Source organism: Mustela erminea, chromosome 1, assembly GCF_009829155.1.
Source record: "Mustela erminea isolate mMusErm1 chromosome 1, mMusErm1.Pri, whole genome shotgun sequence".
In the NCBI taxonomy this organism is placed as follows: domain Eukaryota; kingdom Metazoa; phylum Chordata; class Mammalia; order Carnivora; family Mustelidae; genus Mustela; species Mustela erminea.
The window spans coordinates 21,682,921-21,695,023 of NC_045614.1; the positions used below are offsets into that span (position 1 = coordinate 21,682,921).

Sequence of the window (12,103 nt, forward strand, 5' to 3'; positions counted from 1 at the left end):
CTGGTGAGGCCGAGAGGAAACAGACAAGGCTCTGACCCCGCTCCTTAGGCCTCTGTGTATCCCAAAGGTCTGGCCTCCTCTAGTCCTGACTTCTGTACAGGTCTGGCTCCCTGTTCCCCGACACTCAGGTGTCACTGCTACAGGCAGAGGGCAGGGTCCAGGGTGGGCTGGATACAACCCCATCCCAGTGTGGCGTCCTAGGAAGTGGTCAGCACTTCAGGCCCAGGTCACTGTCAGTTGGGGTGGATGTTTGGCGGGATGGCTGGGACCCAGGGCAGGGATGCCCACAGCTGGGGCGGGGGGGGTGGTCAGGCACATGGGGCCAAACCCTCCTGAGACCAGGCCCAGCACCCCTCCCTGCAGATGAGCCGGGCTGGCCATGGAAGGGAGTGTGTTCTTTTTTTTTTTTTTTTTTTTTTGAGGGGGTGTGTTCTGTCGGGGTCCTAGTGCCTGGGGACGGAGAGTCAACCCAGATCTCCCCATCCGCCCTGGCCCCCCAGATGATGCAGGTGATTGAGGAGTACATGGAAGATTACAACCAGGTCAACACAGCCAAGCTGAGGCTGGTCCTCTTCATGGATGCCATGAGCCACATCTGCCGGATCAGCCGCACCCTGCGCCAGGCACTGGGCAACGCACTCCTGCTGGGTGTGGGTGGCAGCGGCCGCAGCTCCCTCACACGGCTGGCCTCGCACATGTGAGGGCTCCGGGAGTGCTGGGCAGCGGATGGCCACAGCTAGGAGGGCTGGGGTCACCCCGGTTGAGGGTTTCTGAACGCACTGGGCAGGGGACCTAGGCTCCGGGGAGAGGCAGTAGCAGGGCCCTGTGGTGCTGCAGGGAAGGGAGGTGTGGCGGCAGACAACCAGGAAGGATTCCTAGATGTGGCGGCCACGGCCTCCTCTCGGTTTCAGAGCTGGCAGGATGGAAGCGAATGGCGTTCCAGGCCATGGAACAGCTTAGGCAGAGGTCTGGAGGCAAGAGAGCAGGTTCAGGGCCTAGAGCATCTGCAGATCTGCCCAGGATGGGAGCCAGAACTCCAGATGGCTGGGGTGGGGGGTGGGCACCTACCATTCAGCACTTGGCCTAAGCTCAGCCATGCCTCCAGCCAAACTCCTGTCTCCAGGGCCGAATACGAATGCTTCCAGATTGAGCTGTCCAAGAACTATGGCATGGCCGAGTGGCGTGAAGATGTCAAGAAGATCTTGCTCAAGGCTGGCCTGCATAGCCTGCCCATCACTTTCCTGTTCTCTGACACTCAGGTGCCACTACCACAGGCAGAGGGCAGGGCCCAGGGTGGGCTGGATACAACCCCATCCCTGTGTGGCATCCTAGAAAGTGGTCGGTCCTTCAGGCCCAGGTCACTCTTAGTTGGGTTGAATGTTTGGTGGGATGACTGGGACTGGTGGCGGGGGGCCCTCAGTTGGGTGGGTCAGGTGCATGGGACCAAACTCAGCCTGTCAGAGCTAGGGGGGCATAGGTCAGCCCTATACCCCAAGGGAAAAGAAGGCCCCTGGCACCATGGCTGATCACAAGTGGCACCATACTCACTGGCCAGTCCCACCTCAAGGACCACAGGACTCCTGCCCGAAGCACTGTGCCTATGGTGCCCCTCTTGAGGGCTGCTCCCTCTAGAGCTCCCTAGGAGACCTGTCCCTGGGTCTCCAAAAGAAACTGAGGTGATGGCTCTGGGGTCTCAAAGCAAAGAGAGCAGTGCCTAAAGCTGCCTGCTGGTCAGAGCTGGCCAGAGATGGAAGCCCTGGAACGTGTCCCACTTTGTGCAGGGTGCCATCTGTTCCCAGCCCTACCTCTACCCCCAGGGTCCCCTCATGCAGTCTGGCAAGGACCTATTTCTGCCTGTGGCCTGGTTTCCTCCTGTGAGGATACTGAGGCATGGGGAGGTCTGGAAAGGGAGAGTAAGGTGTCCTGTCTCTCCCACCCAGGACCCAGGGCCCTTCCACAGCCCTGTGTTGATGTTCAGAGTCTCTGCTGTAGGGCAGGCCTGAGTATGAGTCTTAGACCATGACTTGTAAGGTCACTTGTATGCCCCTGAGCTTATCTGAGCCTCAGTGGTATGGTCTGTAAAACGGGGCTGCTATCAAGGTCCTGGAGACCAACACCCAGGGGCCATCATTACGGCTTAGCTTTTGTACTCTCATCTCTCCCCAGATCAAGAACGAGTCTTTCCTCGAGGACATCAACAATGTCTTAAACTCGGGCGACATTCCCAATCTCTACAGCGCAGATGAGCAGGACCAGATTGTCAACACCATGCGGCCCTACATCCAGGAGCAGGGCCTGCAGCCCACCAAAGCCAATCTTATGGCTGCCTACACTGGGCGTGTGCGCAGCAATATCCACGTGGTTCTGTGTATGAGGTATGGGCCCCCATGGTGGCCACATAGGGACGGCACTTGGGCCTGCCATGAGGAGGGCTCTGGGCTCTGGAGGGTCCTGCGGTGGAAGTCAGTGCCTCATTTGGCCTCCTGGTCCCCCAGCCCCATCGGAGAGGTCTTCCGAGCTCGCTTGAGGCAGTTCCCCTCCCTTGTCAACTGCTGTACCATTGACTGGTTTAACGAGTGGCCGGCAGAGGCACTGGAGTCTGTGGCCACCATGTTCCTGAATGAGATCCCAGACCTGGAAGCCACCTCTGAAGTCATTAGAGGACTGGTAGGTGTCTTGGTGAGGAGCAGGCTGTCAGGGGGAGCTATTTAGATTTGGACTTACTGTCATAGGAGCCTGCGGGAGAGTCCCAGGCCCAACACTGATGGGCTTTGGAGCAGAACTTGACCTATCCTAAGCCTGTTTCTTCATTTGTATCATGGAAGTGCTACAAGGTTGTCATGGTGACATACAATCAAAGACCACAGATGGGGAGGCTAGATTTGTCTGGTCCAACCTGAGAGAGTGATGGTCACCTGCAAGCCAAGAACTAGAGTAAATCTGTTTCCCTCCTCAGCTATGTTGAGGCCTTGGGCCCTCTGTTGCCCCCAAGGTCCCACCTTAGGACTCTCAGAGTGAGGCAGTTTAGGAGCTGTGATGAGGGCAACAGGCCAAGACCTGGGAGACTCCTGGGTCCATGTTCAAAGGCAGCTCTGCCCTTGATGTTGTGTGAACTTAAACGAGCCCCTTGACTTCTCTGGGTCATGAGTTTTTCTTCTGCAGAATAGGTGACCTTGACCTGGAGGTTATGAGACTCATAGGAGATAGCATGCGTGAGAAGCATTGAGGTTCCTACATGTGGTCTCCTCCTTGGGACCAGGCTTCAGTGGCTTCAAGGGCACCGTGGTGCCAGGTCTCTGCTGGGACCTCTACAAGGCTGGCATCAGTGGTCTCCCACCCCACAGATTCAGGTTTGTGTCTACATCCACCAGTCAGTGTCCAAGAAGTGTACCGAGTACCTAGCTGAGCTGGCCCGTCACAACTACGTGACCCCCAAGAGCTACCTGGAGCTGCTTCATATTTTCTCCATCCTCATTGGGCAGAAGAAACAGGAGCTGAAAACTGCCAAGAACCGCATGAAGAGTGGCCTTGACAAGGTGGGCCAAAGTGGGGCTTGGTGGGCAGTGGCTAAAGCAGTGCCTGCTAAAGCAGTGCCTGCTCTGGCTTACCCTGGCCTGGGCAGTCCCAGACCGCCCTCCTATTTGGCAGCCTGCAGTGTTTAAATGGGTTGCTTCCTCCCTAACCAAATGAGCAAGGGCAAGGCCAAAGCAGGGCACCCCACAGATTTTCAGAGGACATCTCACTTCCTCTAGGGCTCACTGGACAACCAGCCACAGCCTCTCACTCATGAATGAGGGCCGGGCAGCCCTGCAGGACCCTCTCCCCAGCCACTTCCACGCCCGGCTCTCTTTCTGGTACCCTGTCACCCCTGACTTCCTCTCTGCGCCCCCCATCCGCCAGCTGCTGCGTACCTCGGAGGACGTGGCTAAGATGCAGGAGGAGCTGGAGATGATGCGCCCCCTGCTGGAAGAGGCTGCCAAGGACACCGTGCTCACCATGGAGCAGATCAAGGTGGGGGTGCTCCCTGGGCCTCTTCCTGATGTCTGACCACGTCTGGGGAGGCTCGGGATACCCATGCAACCACGAGATCACTGGTTGCCTGTCCTCTGCAGCTGCTTAGCTCCTCAGTGCCTGTTTTCCTCAGTCGGTCATCATTTGTTCATTCAGCGAGAGTTTGCTGGGAATCTATTCTGTGCCAGGCCCTGCGCTGGGCGGGGGGTATGGTGAAGAGCAGGACAGGCAACCTAAGCCCTGATAATCACAACAGGGACTGACTAGCAGGCTGCCATGGGCAGCTGTGCAGACTCGGCCCCAGCCTCCCTCTGAGTCTTCCTGAGATCCCCAAGTTCGAGGGCCTGCTCTGCACAGCAGATACCTCTGATTTGCAAATTCGTTATGACAGCTTCCTCATAGAAGCAGTCCCCTCCTGCCTGGCAAAGCCAGCATATTGGAAATGTTTCCAGCAGACGGAAAGAACATGACGTGGGGGGCACGTTTCTCCGTCTTGCCTGGAGATGTCCTGTGGGCTTAGGGGGTCCTTCCCTGGAGGGCAGTTGTGCTCAAGCATGTAAAGTCCTGGGCCCCATGCCAGGCCCACCATGAGCACTTGGGAATGGGCTTCTCACATTCCCAGAGCTCCGAGAGGGCCCTTGGGGAGGGGGGTATCCTTGCTCTCATTTCTCTTTACCCTGGGGAGACTGAGACAAGGGGAGGAGAAAAGTGGGGACACACCCGTCCCCAAATGCCACCAGCTGCGCCCTCCCTGCCTTTGGTCCCTAGGTGGACACAGCCATTGCTCAGGAGACTCGGAATTCGGTGCAAGCAGAGGAGATCAAGGCCAATGAGAAGGCCAGGAAGGCGCAAGCTATTGCTGACGATGCCCAGAAGGATCTGGATGAGGCACTGCCCGCCCTGGATGCGGCCCTGGCCAGCCTGCGCAACCTCAACAAGAATGACGTGACCGAGGTGGGCGGCCAGCCTGTCCCTGAAGTTCCCCCTGGGCATCTGTCCTGTTGCCTCTGGTCCCCACACCCTCTGTCTCCACATCCCCTGGGGTCATGTGCTGAGAGGTGGGGGTAGAGCTAGGCCTCAAACCCAGCTGCCTGCCTCTACCCCTTGCACCAGACAGGCACATGGGGAGGGCTTTGGTCCTGGGCAGTGAGCATCTAGGACCGCAAGGTCAGGCCTGGGTGTATGGGGGAGCAGAAGGAACCACAAGCAGAGACAGACCTCGGGGGACAGCTAGGCATGCCCTTTGTCTGTGGCAGTAGGAGCTGGCTTGGTGAGGTCTACCCTGTCTGACAGCTGCCCCTGCCCAGGGGTACCCAGGCCATAATGGCTCTCCCCTTCCCCACTCTCGGCCTGACCTGCAGGTCCGGGCCATGCAGCGGCCACCCCCAGGTGTGAAGCTGGTCATAGAGGCTATGTGCATCATGAAGGGCATCAAGCCCAAGAAGGTGCCTGGAGAGAGGCCCGGCTCCAAGGTGGATGACTACTGGGAACCCGGAAAGGGGCTGCTGCAGGACCCTGGCCGCTTTCTCGACAGCCTCTTCAAGTTTGACAAGGTGGGTGTGCCGGGCACAAGGCGAGCAGGCCTGTGAGTGAGGTGGAAGCAGAGTCCCCTCCCCCCACCAGCGTAGGGCTCTCTGTCCTGTCTCCCTTTGTCCGAACACATGCAGCCTGATTGCCACAGAGCTGACTGGGACCACATCCTGGTCCCGGAGGAGCGCTCTGGCTGGTGGGAGTGACAGTCACCTCAGAGCTCTACAGCCTAGAGATCCCCTCTCGTGCCCTTTCCTCCCTGAGACCCCCATGGCCTTGGCCTAGGCTTGCACTGTCTGTGCAACCATGGCCTTTCCCTTGGTCTCAGCTGAGCTTCAGCTTCTTCTGTCTTTCCCTGGGTTTCTCCATCTGCTGTCTAGCTGGGGCTCTCGGTACCCACAGCCATGTTCTATCTCAGGGGCTGCTTCATGGTTAGGTCAGCCTGGTGGCCACCACCCTCTTAAGGGACCTTCTTCAGCCCAGAAGTTGGGAAGGGGACAACTGCCTGTACATGCGCTCTACCTCCACCCCCACCCCGCCACTGCCATGAGTCAATATGGGGCTGTAGACACCCCAGGCTGCACTGGGAGGGTGGATATATGGCCCATAGGCAGCTGGGCCCCTGTAGACTACCCCATTCTTCCTCCTCCAAGTCCATCAGTCTAGAAACCAGAGGCCCCACATGCCTAATTCAGCCCAGATCAGCAGTGCTCATGACCAGTACTCAGGATCCCTGGTCCCAGGCTCTGAGCTCCGGGAGTTCATGAACAATGCAGATTCCTGGGCTCATCCTGAACTACAGGGCTGGACTCTCATAGGATGGGATGGGAACTCTGGGGGTGTGATGAGCTCTCACGGTGAGGGTTAATACCCTTGAACATGAGCCTGGTTGGGCATCGGAATCACTCACTGGTCTCCACGCCTGTCAGGAAGCAGCCCTTGTCGCTAAGTGAGTTCTTAACAGAGCCTGCCTATTACCAGACCTTGAGACTGTGTGGTTTCTTGTGGAGGAAGACTCTGATCGTTCTCTGAAATCCTGGTTGCTTTATGGACCATGTTTACCCAGGAAGACAACTGTGCTGAAGCCTACACGGGGCATGGGGCTCTGAGAGCGAGCTGTGTGTTCCTGAGCAGGGCCCCACAGCCCCTTGCTCCCTGGAAAGCATCCCCCTGATGCCCCCGGTCCTCCTTCCCAGGACAACATTGGGGAGGCAGTGATCAAAGCCATCCAGCCGTACATTGACAACGAGGAGTTCCAGCCGGCCGCGATTGCCAAGGTGTCCAAGGCCTGTACCTCCATCTGCCAGTGGGTGCGCGCCATGCACAAGTACCACTTTGTGGCCAAGGCAGTGGAGCCCAAGCGGGTGAGGCCTGGGCACGGCTGGGGGGAGGTGGCGGGAGGTGGGGGCTCCGCCGGGGCCCCTCCACAAGCTGGCCCGGGTCCTCTGGTTGCAGCAAGCCCTGCGGGAGGCCCAGGATGACCTGGACGTGACGCAGAGGGTCCTGGAGGAGGCCAAGCAGCGCCTGCACGAGGTGGAGGATGGCATCGCCACGATGCAGACCAAGTACCGGGAGTGCATCGCCAAGAAGGAGGAGCTGGAGCTGAAGTGCGAGCAGTGTGAGCAGCGGCTGGGCCGCGCCGACAAGGTGGGCTCACGGCGGGGGCAGGGAGGGCCTGTGGGCTGCGAGGGTCTGGGGGGGCGTGGGCGGGGCCTGCACCCCTTTTCCAGCCCCTGGCCTGGTCACCCTCAGTCCACCCCCCGGGGCTGCCTCTGCAGCTCATCAACGGGCTGTCGGATGAGAAGGTGCGCTGGCAGGAGACTGTGGAGAACCTGGAGCATATGCTTGACAACATCTCCGGGGACGTGCTGGTGGCTGCTGGTTTTGTGGCCTACCTGGGCCCCTTCACGGTGAGAAGCCTTCCAGCCCTCCCTGCCACAGCCTCACCTCTGCAAGGGGCAGCCTGCCGGGCAGCTCTTCCCTCATGCGCTCACTCCGCGATGCGCGTGTCTCAGGTGCCCCGTCTGAACCAGGTGCTGTTCCGGGCCTGGAGCATGAGGCAGTGCAGAAAACAGCCAGAAAACCCACCTGGCAAGGCTGGCCTTCTAGGGGAAGCCTGAGCCCACACTTGCATGCTTCCTGGGGGCATCTCACTCAGTCCTCACAGCCTCCTGGACAGGCAGGCCCATTGTCACTGCACCTGTTTCACGGAGGAGGGGCTGAGGTTTATGGAGACCAAGGAAGTCACCCAAAGTGGGACCTGAGTGCACGGGTCTGACTCCACGTCTGGGCTCTACTCCTGATTACAACTACTGAGCTCTAGGGGATGGCGGCAGCAGTGGGGAGGGAGGAGGGCGTCCTGGATGTCGTGGTGGGGTGGCCTGAGTCTGGCGTCTCACCAGGGCCAGTACCGCACGGTGCTCTACGACCACTGGGTCAAGCAGCTCACGAGACACAAGGTGCCGCACACGTCTGAGCCCACGCTCATCGGGACGCTGGGAAACCCTGTGAAGATCCGCTCGTGGCAGGTGTCCACCCGGGGTGTGGGGTGGGGGGGGCTGGAGGGACTGGGCTGAGCCAGGAGCCTCCTGCTTCCCTCCCACCCTCTTTCCTCGGCCTGCTCAGAGGTGTCTCCCCTGAACCCACCCGGGCCCAGCAAGAGGGTGTGGGTTGGAGAGGAGAAAGCTGAACACAGCGTGGCACAGATCTAGCTAACCGGAGGCAGAGAATTCAAGGGATACTTGCCAGAGTGGACTGGGGAAGGAGAGCAGCATCCAGGGGAAGTTAAGATTCTTAAGTTTTCCCCCCAAAAGTCAGATTTGAGCTAGACCCTAAAGGACAGGTAAAGTTGGCCCAGGGAGAAAACCAAGAGGCTATTGACAGAGGCCAGGGGAGAGTGAAGACCAGGATACCAATGGCGTGTGGGCTCTAGAGAGGTGGTCTGACTGAGGGAGAACTCAGTAGGCAAGAGGGCAGAGAGGCCCAGGGAAGGAAGGTGTGGGGATCCAGACGAGGAGCAGGAGAGAGTAGGAGGTCCTGTGGGGTGACAGCTGTGCCCACTGTCGCCTGCCCCTTCCTCCAAGGGGGCACCCTAAGGAGAGGGAAGAGATAGCCAAGCATGAAGCTGGGAGTAGCCGTGGGACAGCCCTAACCCAGTCTGATGTCACACAGATTGCTGGCCTCCCCAACGACACGCTGTCAGTGGAGAATGGGGTCATCACCCAGTTCTCCCAACGCTGGACTCACTTCATCGACCCGCAGGGCCAGGCCAACAAATGGATCAAGAACATGGTGAGCCCACCTGCCTCGTGCCCCATCCCACGCAGCTGGGCTTAGCCTCGGGCGGGCTGGCGGCTCCCACAGCCCCCACTTGCCCTCTCTGCCCACAGGAGAAGGACAATGGGCTGGATGTGTTCAAGCTGAGCGACCGAGACTTCCTGCGTAGCATGGAAAATGCCATCCGCTTTGGCAAGCCCTGCCTTCTGGAGAATGTAGGCGAGGAGCTGGACCCAGCCCTGGAGCCGGTGCTGCTCAAGCAGGTGGGCCTGCAGTGGCGGGGGGCGGTGGGCGCAGCCTGTCCGTCTGGACCAGGGGTGGGGTGGGAGTGGGGGCAGGGCAGCCCCACTCGCTGCCTCCCTGGCGAAGCCTGGGCCGCAGTGCTTGCCCCTTCTGCCCACCACAGACATACAAGCAGCAGGGGAACACAGTGCTGAAGCTGGGGGACACGGTGATCCCCTACCATGAAGACTTCCGGATGTATATCACCACTAAGCTGCCCAACCCACACTACACACCGGAGATCTCCACCAAAGTCACCCTCATCAACTTCACCCTGTCGCCCAGGTAAGTTCCCAGGCCCCAGACCCAGGGCGTCAGCTCAGCCTGGCTGCCTCCCTCCCACTCCCAGGCCAAGACTCCGCGGGTCTTTCCCAGAGGCTCTAGCAGCTTCTTCCCAGGCGCCCTGGCACCTCCACCAGCTCCTCATACTTGCCGCCATTTCCAGCTGAGAACCCCCGCCCCCAAGACCAGGAGCCCTTGGTTGAGGTCAGTACCCCTCCGCCTCCCCAGCGCTAGCCTGTCTTGTCTGGGTACCCTCCCCCCACAGCTCAGCGTTTGCCAGCACCTTGTGCGCTCACCTCCAGAGCGGCCCTGGAGCCCTGAGTCAGGCCCACCCAAGCCCTGTCTCCTGCCTTGCTGCTGTGAGCGAGGGCTGGGCTAGTGGTGCACCGTGCTGGCCGCCTGCCCAGAGCCCACAGGCCCACTCCATGCTCAGGCCTCCTTGTCAGTGGCCACCATGAACGTCCCCACAGACGAGGTGGTGAAAGGCCTATCCCCTACTGGTCACCCGGCCCCCTCCTGCTGAGAGGAAGTTTTTCAACGACCCCAACAGTTCACATATCTCACCACTGCCCCCACCCAAGATTCTGGATTCCATCGGGGCTCTGTCTCACTGAGAACTGGTTACCCTGTGGGCAGGCTCTGCATTAGCCCCACAGCCCAAGACAGAGGGGAGGCCTCCCAGGCCACCTCAGGCAGGGCTGCTGGGCTCTCGGGGCTCCGGGGTCACAGGTTGTAGGTGAACAGTCTCAAGGCTGGCCATTTGGAGCCTACCAGGTGTTACAGACACCGTGTCCCCTCCCCGGCAGTGGCCTGGAGGACCAGCTGCTGGGCCAGGTGGTGGCTGAGGAGCGGCCAGACCTGGAAGAAGCTAAGAACCAGCTGATTGTCAGTAATGCCAAGATGCGCCAGGAGCTGAAGGACATCGAAGACCAGATCCTGTACAGGCTCAGCTCCTCCGAGGGCAACCCCGTGGATGACATGGAGCTCATCAAGGTGCTGGAAGCTTCCAAGATGAAAGCTGCTGAGATCCAGGTCAGCTAGGGCCTCTCCCCACCTGCAATTCCGGCCTCACCTGCGCAGCCCCCACCGCCTCAGGCCTGCCCCTGCCCACATCTGCCCGTCGCCCTCCCTCCGCCGACCTGGGCCTGAACGCCACTCACCTGCGGTGCCTCCAGGCCAAAGTCAGGATCGCGGAGCAGACGGAGAAGGACATTGACCTCACACGCATGGAGTACATCCCCGTGGCTGTCCGCACGCAGATCCTTTTCTTTTGTGTATCTGACCTGGCCAATGTGGACCCCATGTACCAGTACTCCCTGGAGTGGTTTCTCAACATCTTCCTCTCTGGCATCGCCAACTCGGAGAGAGCAGGTAGTCCCAGGTGCTGGGCTCCCACCCCGGCACAGACGTGACATGGGGACACGTCTCCACGGGGTGCGCGTAAACTCCTACCCATGGTCACTTGCACATTCTCTCAGATCAGCCATAACAACACACCCCTGCCCCCACCCTCCTCAGGGTCCCTTTACTGACAACTCCATAGGCCTCAAGGGGAGGCCCAGATGGCCCCCATGGCTGTGGGGCAGACTGGGCTGGGCTGGGCCCAAGCCCGGGGATCTCGCACCCCTCACCCCTCCCCACGCACTGCCGTCCCCTCCCTGCCCTGCAGACAACCTGAAAAAACGTATCGCCAACATCAACCGCCACCTGACCTACAACCTGTACAGCAATGTCTGCCGCAGCCTCTTTGAGAAGCACAAGCTGATGTTTGCCTTCCTGCTGTGTGTCCGCATCATGATGAATGAGGGCAAGATCGACCAGGTACATGAGCATCTGGCTGGGCCGCTGACCCAGGACAGGTGGCCCAAGGAGGTGCTCTGTGGCCGGCCTGGGAGAACAGGGTGAAAGGAAAGAGAGGGCCAGGCACGAGGGTCCGGCGAAAACAAAGGGCTCAGGAAACAGTTCCTTGCTTATGACAGCCAGGAGACCCTGGGTTCCTTGTGGCCCGTGATGTCCTGTGAGCACAGCCTGCTCAGAGCCGAGTGTGGCGGGAAGCCGGTACTGTCCCGAGCCTCCCAGCGCGTGCTCTCAGGAGCCCTGGGTATTGGCCGTGTGTTGGGAGTCCCTGCCGAGGGAGTGCGTGTCACAGTGCCACCGCCACTGCAGCTCAAGCCCCACTGTGGGCAGAACTTTCCCAACTGAGGAGGCTGAGGCTCAGAGAGGTCACATCCTTTGTCTGAGGACACACAGCCAGGGAGACATGGAGTGGGGACCCTAACCCGACCTGTCTGACTGCCAGCCGCAGGGAGAACTCCATTTCTCCGGCTGAGAGGGCTAGGGGAGGCACTGCTAGATGGGGTCCCAGAGGCAGGTCACGGGGCCTGTGCACTAGCCTCCCCCTGTCCCCTGCCAGGCTGAGTGGCGCTACCTCCTGTCTGGAGGCTCCATCCAGGTCATGACTGAGAACCCGGCACCTGACTGGCTGTCAGACCGGGCCTGGCGAGATATCCTGGCACTCTCTAATCTGCCAGCCTTCTCCTCTTTTGCTGATGACTTCCCAAAGCACCTCTCAGAGTTCCAATCCATTTTTGACAGCCTTGAGCCCCACAGGTGAGCTGCACCCCAGGGCCAAGCAGGGTGGGCACACGGAGGGGAGAGATCCCAGGGACAGGCCTGTCCAGAAGGTTTCTCTGAGAAGCCACCTGGGGTGCCCTGCAGCTGT

At 60.0% G+C, this 12,103-nt stretch overlaps 1 protein-coding gene across 2 annotated transcripts in view; it reads left to right on the forward strand.

Moving 5' to 3' along the window:
* Nucleotides 1-12,103, forward strand: part of DNAH1 (dynein axonemal heavy chain 1) — a 74,980-nt gene that overhangs the window by 57,431 nt on the left and 5,446 nt on the right. For both annotated transcript variants that reach the window (XM_032321474.1, XM_032321483.1), the window contains exons 49-67: nt 501-697; nt 1,124-1,259; nt 2,167-2,375; nt 2,496-2,667; nt 3,345-3,536; nt 3,901-4,011; nt 4,780-4,965; nt 5,373-5,564; nt 6,738-6,905; nt 6,997-7,188; nt 7,320-7,451; nt 7,944-8,069; nt 8,713-8,832; nt 8,931-9,080; nt 9,224-9,384; nt 10,188-10,413; nt 10,557-10,752; nt 11,051-11,202; nt 11,795-11,991. In XM_032321474.1, the coding sequence (XP_032177365.1) occupies nt 501-697; nt 1,124-1,259; nt 2,167-2,375; nt 2,496-2,667; nt 3,345-3,536; nt 3,901-4,011; nt 4,780-4,965; nt 5,373-5,564; nt 6,738-6,905; nt 6,997-7,188; nt 7,320-7,451; nt 7,944-8,069; nt 8,713-8,832; nt 8,931-9,080; nt 9,224-9,384; nt 10,188-10,413; nt 10,557-10,752; nt 11,051-11,202; nt 11,795-11,991 (3,215 nt within the window). The remainder of the gene's footprint in view (nt 1-500; nt 698-1,123; nt 1,260-2,166; nt 2,376-2,495; nt 2,668-3,344; nt 3,537-3,900; nt 4,012-4,779; nt 4,966-5,372; nt 5,565-6,737; nt 6,906-6,996; nt 7,189-7,319; nt 7,452-7,943; nt 8,070-8,712; nt 8,833-8,930; nt 9,081-9,223; nt 9,385-10,187; nt 10,414-10,556; nt 10,753-11,050; nt 11,203-11,794; nt 11,992-12,103) is intronic.